The sequence below is a fragment of the Ostrea edulis genome, chromosome 1 (assembly GCF_947568905.1).
Source record: "Ostrea edulis chromosome 1, xbOstEdul1.1, whole genome shotgun sequence".
In the NCBI taxonomy this organism is placed as follows: Eukaryota; Metazoa; Mollusca; class Bivalvia; order Ostreida; family Ostreidae; genus Ostrea; species Ostrea edulis.
This window is the reverse complement of record NC_079164.1, coordinates 42,558,804-42,575,518: the sequence shown is the minus strand read 5'-3', so window position 1 is coordinate 42,575,518 and position 16,715 is coordinate 42,558,804. Positions and strand designations below refer to the sequence as shown.

General features: G+C 37.0%; 1 protein-coding gene across 2 annotated transcripts in view; it reads right to left on the bottom strand.

The window, feature by feature from the left end:
• The window catches only part of LOC125654474 (b(0,+)-type amino acid transporter 1-like), a 15,690-nt gene extending 1,062 nt beyond the window's left edge, over positions 1-14,628 (bottom strand). For both annotated transcript variants that reach the window (XR_007362366.2, XM_048884441.2), the window contains exons 1-13: positions 14,495-14,628; positions 14,047-14,226; positions 11,271-11,372; positions 10,926-11,165; positions 10,721-10,846; positions 10,525-10,624; positions 10,254-10,298; positions 9,077-9,200; positions 8,016-8,119; positions 6,902-6,998; positions 4,998-5,147; positions 283-451; positions 1-41 (exon numbers count right to left, since the gene is read on the bottom strand). The exon at positions 1-41 is cut by the window's left edge. Coding sequence is in view for 1 of the 2 variants with exons in the window: in XM_048884441.2 (XP_048740398.2) it covers positions 1-41; positions 283-451; positions 4,998-5,147; positions 6,902-6,998; positions 8,016-8,119; positions 9,077-9,200; positions 10,254-10,298; positions 10,525-10,624; positions 10,721-10,846; positions 10,926-11,165; positions 11,271-11,372; positions 14,047-14,226; positions 14,495-14,516 (1,500 nt within the window). In the remaining variant the exon portion in view is untranslated. The remainder of the gene's footprint in view (positions 42-282; positions 452-4,997; positions 5,148-6,901; positions 6,999-8,015; positions 8,120-9,076; positions 9,201-10,253; positions 10,299-10,524; positions 10,625-10,720; positions 10,847-10,925; positions 11,166-11,270; positions 11,373-14,046; positions 14,227-14,494) is intronic.
• Between the last annotated feature and the right edge of the window lie 2,087 nt (positions 14,629-16,715).

Here is a 16,715-nt window from a genome sequence, read left to right as displayed (position 1 = left end):
TACCACCTCACAGAGTAATTGTACTGACGTAGTTAACCATTCTGAAACGAAAAGGAAGTTTTACTTTTCGTTCTCTATCACTTTTCTCACGCTATGAATATTAGTTACTCCCTCTTCACGTTTTAAAGAAATATAAAATAATTGCAATACAATACATTCCGAGAATCAGTTTCATGCAAAATAAACACAAACTATGAAAACAAAATTTGTGATTTTTGCATCCCAATAAATATAGTAGTATTATATTTTTAAAAAGTCAATAAAAAAGGGAATCATTTTTACCAAATCCTTTAATCTTCAGCTTGAAGTAGACGAATGGGAAGTAAAAGAGAAGTCCTCCAATAATGAACAGGAACGCATACAGAAGTTCAATCTGTGGATTGTCTATGATTGGTCCAATCACAAGGTATATAGAAATCAAAACAAACAACACTGGTACCACGATAGGGACCTACAACAGAAATAACGGACAACAGTCAAAACACAATGTACCGGTATCACACATAGAAATCTATAGACAAAACATACAACAACCGAAACACAATGTACCGGTATCACACATAGAAATCTATAGACAAAACATACAACAACCGAAACACAATGTACCGGTATCACACATAGAAATCTATAGACAAAACACACAACAACCGAAACACAATGTACCGGTATCACACATAGAAATCTATAGACAAAACATACAACAACCGAAACACAATGTACCGGTATCACACATAGAAATCTATAGACAAAACATACAACCGGAAAAAAATTATCGGTATTACACATAAAAAACGACAACAGACAACAGTCAAATCAGAATATACCGGTACTATACATAGGAAACTGCTACGTACAACAGCCAAAAACAATTTATTGGTATCATACATAAGAAGCTACACCGGAGAACAGCCAAAACACAATGTACCGGTACTACACATATGAAACTACAACAGACAACAGTCAAATCAAGATATACCGGTATTACATATAGGGAACTGTCAAACAGAACATATAATATTCAAAACAGAATATACCGGTACTACACAAAGGAAAATACACCGGACAACAGCCAAAACACAATGTACCGGTACTACACATAGGAAACTAAAGCAGAGAACACTCAAAGCAGAATATACCGGTACTACAGATAGGAAACTAAAGCAGACAACAGTCAAAACAGAATATACCGGTACTACACATAGGAAACTAATGCAGACAACAGTCAAAACAGAATACACTGGTACTACACATTGGAAACTACACCGGACAACAGCCAAAACAGAATATACCAGTACTACACATAGAAAACTAAAGCGGACAACAGCCAAAACAGGATATACCAGTACTACACATAGGAAACTACACCGGACAACAGCCAAAATACAATGCACCGGTACTACACAGGAAACTACAACGGACAACAGTTTAAACAGAATAAACCGGTATTACACATAGGAAACTATAAAACAGAACATATAATAGTCAAAATGGAATGTATCGGATCACACATGAAACCTGTAAAAAACCACAAAATGGACAACAGTAAAAAAAAAAAAAAAGAATATACCGGTATCACCTATAGGAACCTACAAACACACAATACACGTCACACAACACACGTCAAGTGACGAGATATGAACACACAATACACGTCAAGTGACGAGATATGAAGCTCGTACCTCCTCTACGTAACCTGAACCTACAAACACACAATACACGTCAAGTGACGAGATATGAACACACAATACACGTCAAGTGACGAGATATGAACACACAATACACGTCAAGTGACGAGATATGAACACACAATACACGTCAAGTGACGAGATATGAAGCTCGTACCTCCTCTACGTAACCTGAACCTACAAACACACAACACACGTCAAGTGACGAGATATGAAGCTCGTACCTCCTCTACGTAACCTGAACCTACAAACACACAATACACGTCAAGTGACGAGATATGAAGCTCGTACCTCCTCTACGTAACCTGAACCTACAAACACACAATACACGTCAAGTGACGAGATATGAAGCTCGTACCTCGTACCTCCTCTACGTAACCTGAACCTACAAACACACAATACACGTCAAGTGACGAGATATGAAGCTCGTACCTCGTACCTCCTCTACGTAACCTGCTGGTGTACCAATATTGAGATGCACGTTAATAGCGACGCCATCATAAAATGTCTTTGAATGTGCTGATATCAAAATAAAAACCAGCAACAGTCAAACTAGAATGTACCAGTAACAAAAGGAATCTGCAACAATCAATGTACTGATATAAATATAAAACCTCCAAAAGCCAATCTAGAATAAACTACATGGCAAGCATCACACCACAGAGTCGTCCACTTCTGCTTCATACTTAGATATTTTATTGAAAGTAGATTAACGGCAAACTAACAACTCAACTTTATGACAAACGGATGATTTCAGCTTCTCCGTCGTCAACTTCCATATTTATGTAGCAATATTCCATTATCACTTGCATATGGTGTTTATATATCTCAACTGATTCGATATGCAAGAGCTTGTTCTACGTATAGTCAGTTTTTAAATCGAGGTAAGCTACTGACAAACAAGTTGATGGTACAGGGGTTTCAACAGTCTCGATTGAAGTCAGCATTTCGCAAATTCTATGGTCGTTATAACGATCTAGTTCGTCAATACAACCTCGCATTGGGTCAAATGCTGTCTGACGTGTTTCATACCAATTGTAAAGCCGTTCTTGGCACACTGATTTTGACTGCGGATAACTTCGTTTACCTGATCAGGATATAGGGCTCACGGCGGGTGTGACCGGTCAACAGGGGATGCTTACTCCTCCTAGGCACCTGCTCTCACCTCTGGTGTGTCCAGGTGTCCGTGTTTGCCCAACTATCTATTTTGTATTGCTTATAGGAGTTATGAGATTGATCACTGTTCGTTATCTTCACCTTGCACAAAAGGGGCCCGCTGTATGTTAACATTTGCTAAGTTCAAGGTCCATAGCTCTCTCAACAAAGTCCATGTATATTTTCAGTTCAATAGCTGCAGGAATAGCTCAAACAGTCTAGAAATTGATTGATTGTATCTTAGTTAACGTCACTCTTGAGAATTTTTCACTCATATGGAGACGTCACCATCGCCGGTGAAGGGCTGCAAAATTTAGGCCTATCTTCGGGAGGGGTCTTAATGGTGTGATACATGTTGTGACACGGGGCCTCGGTTTTTGGGGTCTCATCCGAAGGACCGTCCCATTTAGTCGCCTCTTACGACAAGCAAGGGGTACTGAGGACCTATACTAACCCGGATCCCCACAAAAACTGTCAACAGAAAGTAAAAGTAACAATATAAAAATCAACAAAATTCAAACTAGAATAAACCAGTATCAATATAGAAGTCAACAACAGCCAAACTAGAACGTACCAGTATCAGTATATGAAACTGCAAAAATCAAGGAGGAATGTAGTGGGATCAAAAAGGAATTTAGAAACAGTTAAGGTGGAATGTATCGATATCAATATAGAACAGCTAAAGCAGAGTGATAGATAGTAACCCATCATAGACAACATAGAATGTACCGATATCAATAAAGAACAGCTAAAGCAGAGTGATAGATAAAAATCAATATATGCACCCAGGGGTGCATGAGCCGAGTTGCATGGGATACATTGTAAAGTCAGATATGATGTGGCATATTTATAATTGTGAAGAACTAATTTCAGTTTTAAACTTTTCGAGTTACTGTCCAGAAACCATATTTGTCTGAAGTTTTCAATCTATTTTCGGTCACTGTGACCTTGACCTTTGTTCTCCAAAATCAATAGGGGCCTTGCTTTGCTGGTATCCAACAATATATCCAAGTTTCATTTGATTCAAATTAAAAAATTTCGAGTTATCCTCCGGAAACCAATTTTTTTTTTTTATTTTAAATCTATTTTCGGTCACTGTGACCTTGACCTTTAACCTATTTTCTCCAAAATCAATTGGGGTTTTCTTTACCTGGTACATAACAATATCTTTAAGTATCATTTGATTCGGATTTAAACTTTCTGAGTTATCATCCGGAAACCAAATATTTCTGAAATTTTCATTCTATATTTGGTCACTATGACCTTGACCTTTTTTCTCCAAAATCAATAGAGGGCTTCCTTACCTGGTATCCAACAATATATCAAAGTTTCATTTGATTCGGATTTACATTTTCTGAGTTATCATCCGGAAACCAAATTTTTCTGAAATGTTCATTCTATTTTCGGTCATTGTGACCTTGACCTTTGACCATTTTTCTCCAAAATCAATAGGGGTCTTTCTTATCTGGTACCCAACAATATATCAAAGTTTCATTTGATTAGATTGTAAACTTTTCGAGTTATCATCCGGAAACCAATTGTTGACGCCCGCCAGCCCGTCAACCCGCCCGCATCACCAAACCAATAGCCGAGTTCAGCTTCGTTGCAACACCGCTAAAAATCTATAATAGACAACGTACAATGTACCGATGTCAATATTGGAAGATACAACAGCCAAAACAGACTAGATCAGCATCAATAAAAGAATCTACAATCACAACAGCTGTGGGGAATGAACAGATCTCTCTTCCAAATGTTGGAATAGTCAGTATTCGTACTGCACTACAAAGTTACCAAGGACTGTCAATAGGTTCACTAAGCAGACTACATCAGGAATATAGATAAAGCGTATAATTATCATATGATACAATGTATGTGAAGTATACTACAGATAATAAAAGATGTACATAATAAGTCATATACATCAAATGACGTATACGATTTTATAATAATGGTGATAAGCAAAATCAAAGTCGCATCAGCGTGGACATCTAGAGAGAATTTCAAAATTTTAAAATGATTCCGTGTAGTCTGGTCAATGGAGAGTGAGAAAGACAGAGAGAGATAACAGAGTCTTGACATTTAGATAGACCCTGCATTGCAGTTATTTATTTCTATTGAATTGATTTATCAGATTTATAAGAAGCACTGTATTACTTTGATAGGTCGCTCTACGTCTTTCTTTGTGAATCGGAATATGATGAGACAGGTAACAGTCAAGCCATAAAACAGCCAGGCAGAAAAGCTGAAGAAGTCCACCAGCGACCCCACGTCTCCCGGAATAATCATAATCAGTGCTATTGCAATCTGAAAAATGATAATGAATGGATCAAGCTACTGGTATAATTATGCATATCAACCAGAAATTTTAATTATCCCAATCTGGGGATCAGCCAAAGGTCAATCGGTGTATAGACAAGTTTTCCTTCTTTAACCTGCGAAATGTAGTAGAGTTCCCCACCCTGGAACATTATTGAAGTTGACTGCAATTGATGAAAACATAACAGATGCCAAAGCTACAGATAAAAAAAATTACAAAGGCCAACATAGGGATATAATAATACCATATATATATAGCACCTTTTTCATACACTATATAAGCTCAAAGATATAAGATTTTGTTCACCACAAAATGGCTGACAAGTGACATAACTTACGGTTTTGACACGTGTATTGTAATTTAGCTCAAATGTAAATTGTATTTATAAAATTACGATTTGAGCCTCGTTTACATGCGCCTAAATACTAGTAGGTGTAACTTTTACATACATGCAAATTTTACTCCTAGTGTGTAAATGTAATTTTTGCGACGCGTTAACATGCACTAGTAAAAATGTAAAAAGAGATATCTCTTTAAGTTAGAGAGATATCTCTTTAAATTTTCAATATCTCTGAGAATTAAATATATCCCCAGGTGATCATAATGACTTCTCCCTGTTGCATCGCCATTAATATGATGCAACCCTATTTTTTAACCAATCAAAATACTTCTAGTGTAGAAATGGCGGAAAAGGTTGAAGAGGTGGTTGGGGTAATATTATAAAGTTGCCGAGAGGCTGATGAAGTCTAGCTCACATATTCATTGTCTTTGTTTTCTGTTACCTGTATACACTCCACATGCTGTAAACGCAAAATCTTGCAGCCATCATGGTAAGATTTGCTTTGATGGGTTTCCGGTTTAGGGAGAATTCCTTAAGTATTCAAACTTATTTAAAAAAAATTGGAAAGAGATATCTCTTTCTCTTTGAGAGATTTCTTTTTCGACGATTAAAGAGATATCTCTTATACTTTGAGAGATACCTCTCTAGGAATTCTTCGAGATACATCTTTTTAAGTGAAGAAGATATCTCTCAAAGTAAAAGAAATATCTCTCAGAGTAAAAGAGATATCTCTCAAAGTGAAAGACATATCTCTCTAAGTAAAAGAGATATATCTCTAAGTGTAAGAGATATCTCTAAAAGTAAGAGATATCTCTCTAAGTGAAAGAGATATCTTTCATTTTAAAGTGATACCTCTTTAAAAAAGAGATATCTTATTTTTCGAATAAATAATAAAAGGGCTTGCCATATGACTGCTACTTCTAATAACGAACATGATGCGATTTTTAAGAAAATGATGCGATGTTTTATAAACAATTCCAATAATTTGCACAATTCATGTCTGTAAACGCGTTCACCTGTTTTCATATGTAAAAGCTAATTTGCATTTAGTCTGACTAGTTGTAATTCTTTCACTAGGAGTAAAATGTTCGTGCACCTACCCAACATTCACATACGCCAAAATACACAAGGATACAAATTTTGCATAAAATTTGCACGCCGTGTGTAAAAAGTCGCGTGTGAACATACCCATTAGTAATATATTCACGTTGATGTATGCTGTGTATTATTCGTTTAGATATTAAAGTTACACAGATACATAAAAGTGCCCATGTATGCCGTAAATCCTGGGTTTAATCATTTTTATGTCAGATTAATTTACTTAAACAATGGATTTTGATTGGGCCGGATTTTAATATTCATGATTTACAGTGCATTTAAGATATGCATAGCCTGGCTTACTGTGAATATGATGGAAGGAAAAGGCGTGTAGTATTTACAATGCACATAAGAGAGCATCTCTGGTAGATGACCTTCCCTCCCAGCTACATACACAACTCTACAAAGAAACAATTCAAGTCAGTGCTTTATATATCATGACGCAAGCAATATCCATTTGAAATATATTTTTTAAAAAGAATGCATTTTACTATTACCCTCTCAATTGCTAAATCACAATCATTGCTGTTTCATCTGCATTTTCAGAAGCATGACATTTCGTGGATATGTCAAAAGCAAAATTTCATTGATACGTAATTTCGTGAATATTTGCTTTATAGATATTCTTCCAATTCGACTTGTCCCGTAGGGATCCGGGTTAGAATAGGTTCTCGGTACCCCTTGCTTGTTCTAAGAGGTGACTAAATGGGGTGTCATTCGGATGAGACCGCAAAAACCGAGACCCCGTGTCACAGCAAGTTTGGCACGATAAAGATCCCTCTGCTCAAAGGCCGTAAGCGCCTAGCACAGGCCTAGACTTTGCAGTCCTTCATTGGCAATGGTGACGTCTCCATACGAGTGAAAATTCGTGAGCGGGAAGTTAAACAATATACAACCAATCAACCAGTCAACCAATTCGATTTTTTAAATACCTAATTCATAATTCGTGGTCTGGTAGAACACAAATTGAACGAATGTTGGAGATATCATCCAGGTACCGTTATTGCTATTTAACTAAAATCAGTAGAGGTCATCGATGGCATTATTTTAAAATCTTCATGTAAAGTTCAGTTGTAAATGTTAACTGTAAGACAGGTTCCGTGGTGATTCAGTGGTTACAGCGTTCGCTTCGTGACCGGAGGGTCACAGGTTTAAGCCCGGCTCGTACCAAACCTAAGATTTAAGTTATGGTAGTGGCTTAAATGTGGCACTTCACCTGCAGCTGGTGGCGTTCAAACCTGAGTAAATAAACCTCCTAGCTACGTATACAACAGCTGAGAAAAACCAAACACTGACGGACGTAAGTACCCAAATTACTATCCCCACTGACATAAAGCGTGGATGATAAAAGTTAAATTGTGTACGAACAAACTTTCTCCATGCAAAAGACGTGTATCTTTTTTTAGTATACTGATACCTGCCACCACCAAACAGCGTTCCATTGGCAGCACCAAATGTAGAGAACAACACAGACAGTGGCATTAGTACAGCAGCTGCACCCAGAACACGGTCACCCCAAGTCTGTAAATAGGAAGAAGTAGAACACGGTCACCCCAAGTCTATAAATAGGAAGAAGTAGAACATGGGCACCGCTAGTCTATAAATAGGAAGGACACGGTCACCCCAAGTCTATAAATAGGAAGAAGTAGAACATGGTCACCGCTAGTCTATAAACAGGAAGGACACGGTCACCCCAAGTCTATAAATAGGAAGAAGTAGAACACGGTCACCCCAAGTCTGTAAATAGGAAGAAATAGAACACGGTCACCCCAAGTCTATAAATAGGAACGACACGGTCACCACAAGTCTATAAATAGGAAGAAGTAGAACACGGTCACCCCAAGTCTGTAAATAGTAAGGACACGGTCATCCCAAGTCTGTAAATAGGAAGAAATAGAACACGGTCATCCCCAGTCTATAAATAGGAAGAAACAGAACACGGTCACCCCAAGTCTGTAAATAGGAAGAAATAGAACACGGCCACCCCAAGTCTGTAAATAGAAGTATCCTCTCTAAACCTATCAATAATAGTACATTATAACGAATACAATGTTTATGAAACGCCTCAATACAAACAATGTCACCAAAAGTTATTTTAACGAGATTTGATAGAAACAAGTTTTTAAAAACAAATGATGAAAAAAGACATTGAATTTATGTTTATAGAAATAAAATGAATATGGATTTCACGGAGCGGAATCTTGTATTTGCCTTCTATTTCTCAATGATGTCTAATACGGTGGGTTACAGTTATATAGGGAAGGGATACATATCACAACTTTTGGATATCACAGGAAATTTACTTTTCTCAGTTCCTTGAAATTTAGGAAGTTGATATTTGTACTAACTACAGTCAGAATATGCAAAGAAATATCAACCCATGTATGTATCGATATTTGTTAGTAACAAGTTTCCTTAACTTCATTCTTGTCACAATCAGGGTTTACGAAGTTGAGAAGAGAAATGATAGAAACATACCACCGCCACTGCAGGGGAATCCAGAAGTTCTGTTGACGTCATGGCCGTGAGGTAAGAAATATTGACCAGTAGATAGATGATAGTTGTGATCATAACACCCAGAACATTAGCACGAGGGAGGTTTCTGTAATAGCCCAGAATTCAACATAGAAAACGTGTGATATCGGAACTAGAAAATTTTGGAACTCTTCAGAAAAAGAAGTTGCGAAAATTATGCGTCACTAGGGCAACCAATCTAATTAAAATCAGATCTTCTCTAACCGTTACACTCCAGTGTAACGGTTAGAGAAGATCTGATTTTAATTAGATTGCTTGGACAACTCTTGTACAAACAAATAGATGATGACTAAGGACAACTCATTTCTGATACAAAAATATCTGCCTGGTTTGAAGATTATTTTTCAGAATGTTGCAAATGAATGCCCTGGTACCAAAACATGAGATATTGGATTAAATTACTGAAGTTTGGCAACGGAGATAAAACAAAAAATCTCCAGATCACCACCCTTTTCCTGACCTCGCGTTAAATTATCACATACATTTGTTATTAGTACATGCAAAGATCGAATTATAAGCTGGTCACTTGATATAGTTAATAGTAGCGGTGAATGGTAGTGTAAATGCAAGGTTAAATTGATGGAACTCATACATGTACTAAAGGATACCCCCACCCCTTTACGATTTAGGAGTATGGACAGAACTACTTTCCTTGCTAAGATTTTTTCTTCTTTTGTTCCCCATCCCTCAATTTTCAAATACGACGCTAAACTGTCCCTAAACTCACTATATTTGATAGTAAGTAAGTTACATGTGCTTGTTTACTGAAAAAGTTGCCCAAGTTCACGCAGAAAACGTGATCTCGTTGGACATACTAAATATTAAAACCGGGACGGAATCGGAGACGAAATAATGGTTCCGATATTCCGTATTAATTGGTAGAATCATTTTTTGTACCACTGAGAAAAAATATATAACCATCATGGGTGTACTTGTTGGAAAACGTTGAAAGTAATATCATCAGATCCCTTACAACACTGAGAAAAATATGAACATTGAAGTAGTAATTTCATCTCTTATAGCATTGAATATAATGTCATAACATTGAGAGAAACCATAACTGTTCCAGACACATTGGAGATAGTATCATGTCTTAATCTTAGATAATTGGAGTACTTACTTGGCTGGATCTTTTAGTTCTTCAGTGACGTAATTAAGGTTATTCCTGTAGAAGAAATAGGTAAGTACTTTACAAATACAACTTTATTCTAGAGTGAAAAAATGAAACATTTCTGCTATCAAAATTGTCATGGAATCTTGTCTTCATGCTGATTTTCCAGTTTGAACAAATTTACTACAACATAAACGATTTGTGAAAGTGAGACATGAAATCTTGAATGATTTTAGTGTTTTGCTGTATCAGGTTATAACGGTATTATTTCTTAACATACCATCCATCGTACGCCCACAAGGCATTGTAAAACGCCAGGGCAATGCTGGAAGGCGAAGCCGTCGTGCCCTCAAAACTGTTTTGAAACTGAGATATATTTCCTGTGGTAGAGATAGATATACATTATAACTGATGATGTTAAAACTACAGAACGTTGTTCCATTAGGTGTGCTGCAAAACAGTAGTAGTAACTTTACCTTGACTGAGTTTGACAATTCCTCCGATGACGATGACAGTGAGCGATAGGAGCTTGACGATGGTGAACAAAACCTGTGTCCTGCCTGCTAATGTAGTGCTGTAGCTATTGATGACCCCCAAGGAAACTGACAAAGAGTCAATGACGTATAGATTGGAGCAAAGAGACCAACTAAACAACAATATATGAATGATAAGAAAGCATACCAATGGCTAGAGCGGAAACGATTTTCACGGGGATGATAGGAGATCCGCAATACGGGAAAAACGTGGCCATGTATTTTCCGAAAGTCAAACAAATGATAGCCATAGAGGAGGTCCGAACTACAATGACTGATGACCATGCAAACAAAAAGGCAGGGATTTCCCCCATGGCTTCTTTAATGTAGACATATTCACCGCCTGATTTTCTTATAACAGTTCCTAATTCAGCATACGACAACGAACCTGATACATAAGGAAAAGGAAGCGATGGATAATTTGGTTCAGTGGGTTAGTTCATGTAGTTGACAACTGCATTTTGTTAAACAGTAGAGTTCCGACATTACTTACCAAGCAAAGCCAGGAAGCCGCTTGATACCCAGACAACAAGACTAAGTCCGACAGATCCGGTTCTGTCCAGCACACTTTTAGGGGAAATAAAAATTCCGGACCCTAAAATCATAAAACATAAAGAAACATAGAATGAATGGTAAAAAGAAAATAGATTAAAAACGGGGACAAAGAATAAAGTAATCAAAACTTTAGTTCATATTAGACATTAAACTTTCCTTTATTGATGCACGGTTATACCACGCCCCTTTATGACGTATATATAATTTTCAAAGTTTAGTATTGAGTATTATCTATAATTCGAATAATCGGCGAGGAACACATGTATATAACAATGATATCCAACATCTACAGCTTGAAAAACGTATTTATTTGTGTGGTTTTTAGGGGAAGTGGGGGGTGTCACACTTCAGGAATTGCATGCGTGATAATTTCTTCCGTTTGTTATTTATTATTCGAGTCATACACGTAAAACTAAAAGATATTTTAACGAAATTCAAAGGTACGTCATTTGAATTCTAAAAGTGTCAACACAATTACGTATCTACATTCACTAGCTATTTAAAGTAACACCCCTAAAGATTGGTTTCAAAGATGCAAAGAATCTTACACTGTGTTTTATATGTTGCAATTTTGTATAACTAAAACTATGGGGTATAGCAGATCTATATTGTTGAGAGTTTATTGGGTAGAGGAATGGCACAATATGATACATCTAAAATACGTACAAGTGAATTAGTTTACCATAACTTTACTATCTACGTCATTTCCAACTCTCTCTCTCTCTCTCTCTCTCTCTCTCTCTCTCTCTCTCTCTCATCCGATCGCGATAGCTCACTTTGTAACAGGGGGGGGGGGGGGATCAGTCAGAGTCTCTTGTACCATGACCGCGTCAAATCTAAGACGTAAACATAGGTAGTAATTGCTCCTTCGCAAAACCCACGGCATCTAGAAGTGAGAATCACTGGGTCTTTCGGATATGATCTTAACAACGGAGGTCCCATGTCTCGGAAGGCGTTGGCACGTTAAAGAACCCTCACTGCTACGGCTCTGAGCACAAAGCATAGTCTAAATTTGTGGCACTTCACCTACAGCTGGTGATGTTTCAATATGAGTGAAATATTCTCGAAGGGACATAAAACAAAACCAAATGTTTCTCTCTCCCTTCTCTCTTTCTATCTATATCTCTCTATATGTTTTTGTGTGTCATCCTCCTGAAAGCAATAAAATTCAAAATAGCTAACAGTTATAACAATCAGATTGAGATTGATAACCATTTGTTTGATATTGGATTGTTGTCATTCATGAAAACACACTACTGATAAAAACCGCATCTGAATACTTTCTTCTGAAGAATCGGAGCAACTGATCGGCAGAGTTGGTTTTTTTTTTTATATATCTCAGTGACGAAGAATGATAACTTTTGTCGTTAGATACACAGATGGGGTTCATTTATCGCTATTATGAGCATTTCATCAATAAATGGAATATGTAGCGCGAAACTAGAATTTCTGACTCGATGTTTGCAACAGTAAGTACAGGTGAATATCTTGTCCGTATTCGATAAGTTTTCGTGTCAAGTCTGGAATGTCTTTTGTGGTCACGTATGTATCATACATATTGTCAATGCACGGGGATTTGAATGTTTACCATTCTATTTCCCCAATGTTTTTCTAGGGGGTAAATCTGACGTGGAAGGAGATTTATTACTATCTGTTTTACTTTCAGAGTTTATGTGGGTTCTCATGAATTTCAGTCACACAGATAATACTTGTAATTCAAAACTTAATGATATAATATCATTAAGTTCTAAATTGTTCTTCGTCGACCACGCACATGTCTTATTAGTAATTAAGTTTATGTTACATAATCCTCACAACGTTGTTTCATTGTACATAACTTATGGTGATGTAAGTTTTTAACGGGGACGATATCTACGCTTCAGGGATTAGGCTAGTGCATCAATCAAGTGTAACAAACACAACATAATATTTACATTTTCGATGTTCCTGCCTTTGATATGTTAACAAAATATAATAATAGACATTTCCTCATTAACGCACTTCATTTGTAAACAATGCGCGTATGAAAACAGGACTACTGGATAACTATAGTACGTCTATTTTAACAGCTGGGAATTCTCACAGAAATGAAAGTAGAATGTAAGTCCTTATGCATTTTCAAATTTGAATATTTATTTCATAAATGAACATTTGTTGTCATTATAAGAAATATGTTGGACAGTGTTAGGCGTTTCGGGTGTGAAAAACAAATTTCAGGATATTTACAACCTCACGTCAGCTTTAATTAAGCATGTTCAGCATATGCAGATGTTATACCAACATTGAAATCCATTTAAGTGCATGTTCATTTGGCGTTCACGCTATTTTTTTCCCGAGTGGCGATAGTTTGGCCTCCTAACTTAAATACAAACTACATGTAACATACAGCAACTCTCAATTTATCTCCTTTTTTAGATACCTACTTCAATAAATATCATATTTTGCAACTCAAAATCCCTGTCTATCTGTGTGAATTTAAGAAGGGGGGGGGGTTAAAGTTCTTAAAAATAAACGGATGATATTGATGTCATTGCTTAAAATTGCAACTTGAAGTCTTTCGGTTTATCAGGTAAATCACTTTACTTCTCAGATAGCGAAGTAGGTCAACGATTCCTTTGCAGCCGTGCAACAATTGGGTTTTGATACGGCAATATAGTGTCTCTGTTATTTTGATCTGTCATAATCTATGTAGTCAATATCGTCTGCTAGTTTACCTATGATGGTGCCCACTATAAGAGAAGTTCCGCTGATTAATCCGACAGTTTTTTTCATGCGGACTCTTTCGGGTGCAATGCTGACGTCACTTGAATCCTGTGACCCCATGCTCTCTGGTGGATGTCGCTTTCGGGATCCATTTTCATTAGGTCTGGTTGATCCATTATATTTATCCAAATCTATGATTGGTTGAAAGAAAAAGATCACGAAATGCATGTCTAGTTGCTGAAACACAAAGTATCATCAAATATTCACACCATAACAATTCTAATCTGAGGGAACAATCCCCTCTCCAGCTCAATACAAGAAAACATTGCAAAGTTAAAGATTATAATGAATATACAATTAACTTTCCCCAAAATCTGTTCATCAACTAATTTGTTATTTCATATGTTAAATAATGAAATATTTCAGACTGTGATAATTCTAAATTTAAGTTTTATTTACCTTGAAAGGCACTGTTGTCCATGGCATTACGTTATATTGCCCTCTGCAAACTAGGTTGATAAGATTCTAAATATTTACATCGGAAGAATTCGACACGGGGTTCTTATCAACCATCCGGGTAACAATCGATGGACCTACTTACACGAGCTGCCAAGACAGGTGGTCTTTGGAGACTCTTTGAACTCTACAGAGACAACTCACAAAAAACTATCATTGCAAGCATCAGAAACAGTTAATTTGACATAGAGTAGAAAAATTATAATTTCTAAATATGCAAGTAAATGAATCACTTTTCGTTTGTGGGCATATTTACACGCCCGGCGTCAGACCTTTCGTATTATGCACAGACACTCGACGTTATAAATATCTATAATTTCAGGACGACAAGATATTTACATAGGAATGAAAACTAAATAAATGAATTGCAAACCAGTACCAAAACTAAACTACAAAGGCTGAGGAAAACATAACGTCTACATACTGAAATTATCGAGTGTAACATGGAGCAATAAAAACGTCTGGTCTGAACGATAGAACGAGACTCTCCTTCAGAACAGACGTTTTTCAATAATTTTATGATAATCTAAATGATGTGCTAAAATTGACCAAGATCATAGCTTTCTGGTAAATTGATGCCGATTCATTTCCATGTAAGGTGGCAACATATTTTGATTTGCTTAAAAAGATCCGACAATGAAAATTTTTATTGTATAGTGAATTTCCTTTCCTTCTCTATCCTTTCATTATAAATCATCCATATCAATTTTAAAAAGTCATAACCTCTCAGGTGAGCTAAGTTGTTCATGTGTGTTTCGTTTAACATTTTCTAGTTTGAAAAATGAATTTTTAAGTTAATTTTTCCTTTAGAATAGGTTTCAAAGTATATATTCTGATCAAAAAAGAAACACAAAGTAGTAATATTTCGCTTTGTTGTATAGAATAAATCGCCTGACTATTCCTTGTTACACATGTAAGGGAAGTTATGCCGTGTTACTGAAGAAGCAGAAAAGACAGGCCTCCAGATTAACATAAAACAGACAGAGGCAATGAGACTCAGCATCCGGCAACAGCACCCACTACGACTTGGACAGGAAGACATTATGGAAACAGACAAGTTAGTCTATCTCGGTAGTGTGGTTAGCAAAGATGGCGGGACAGGACGAGGACATAAAGAGTCGCATCAACAAAGCCCGACATGCCTTTACTGTCCTCAGACCAATCTGGAATTCCTCTGCCCTTTCACTCCACAATAAAATAAGAATTTTTAACACCAATGTAAAATATGTCCTTCTTTACGCGAATTACGGCTCTGAAACTTACGGCGAACAAAAAAAAAAAAAAAAAAAAAACAAGCTTCAGACATTCATCAACAGATGTCACCGACGCCTCATCAACATCAGATGGCCGGATGCCATCTTAAATACAGAACTCTGGAGTAAAACAAGCTAGTTCCGATAGACCTGGAAGTGGAGCTGGATTAACCACACTCTTCGGAAGTCCCCGCCAAACGTCACTAGACAAGACCTTGAATGGAACCCGCAGGGCAAAAGGCAAGGAAGACCAAGAAAGACCTGGCACAGAAGCGTAAACAAAGTGAAGGCTGCTGGAATGACATGGGCTGATCTAAAGAGGATCGCCCAGAACCATATACATTGGAAGAGTGTGGTCGCGGCCCTGTGTAGGAAACCCCGGAGATTAATTCAAGTCACACATCTAAGCTAATGTTAGATATTCCATAGATTTTGAGGATAATAAAACGTGTTTTCATAAAATCCTAGAATCGGTTTCTTTAATTATCAATTGTTCTGAGTTCTTAATGCACGTGGTAGATCGTTCGCTTCGTAATCAGGAGGCTCGAACAGCCCCGCTTGTGCCATGACCGCGTCAAATGACGTAATCATGGTTGTGATTGCTCCTTCGCCAAACGCTCAGCATTTAGAAGTGAGAATCACTGGTTTCTCGGGTATGACCTTAAAAACGAAGGTCCCGTGTCGCGACAGGCGTTGGCACGTTAAAGAACTCTCACTGCTCCGGTCGTAAACGCTTAAGCATAGGTCTAAATTTGAGGTACTTCACCTACAACTGGTGATGTCTCAATAAAAGTAAAAAATTCTCGGTGGGACGTAAAACAAATAATCAATCAATCCTAATAAACATGATCCAGGCACCAGTAGTTTATCAAATACACGGGTTTCCGATATTTGATTGTGCTGTCTTAATC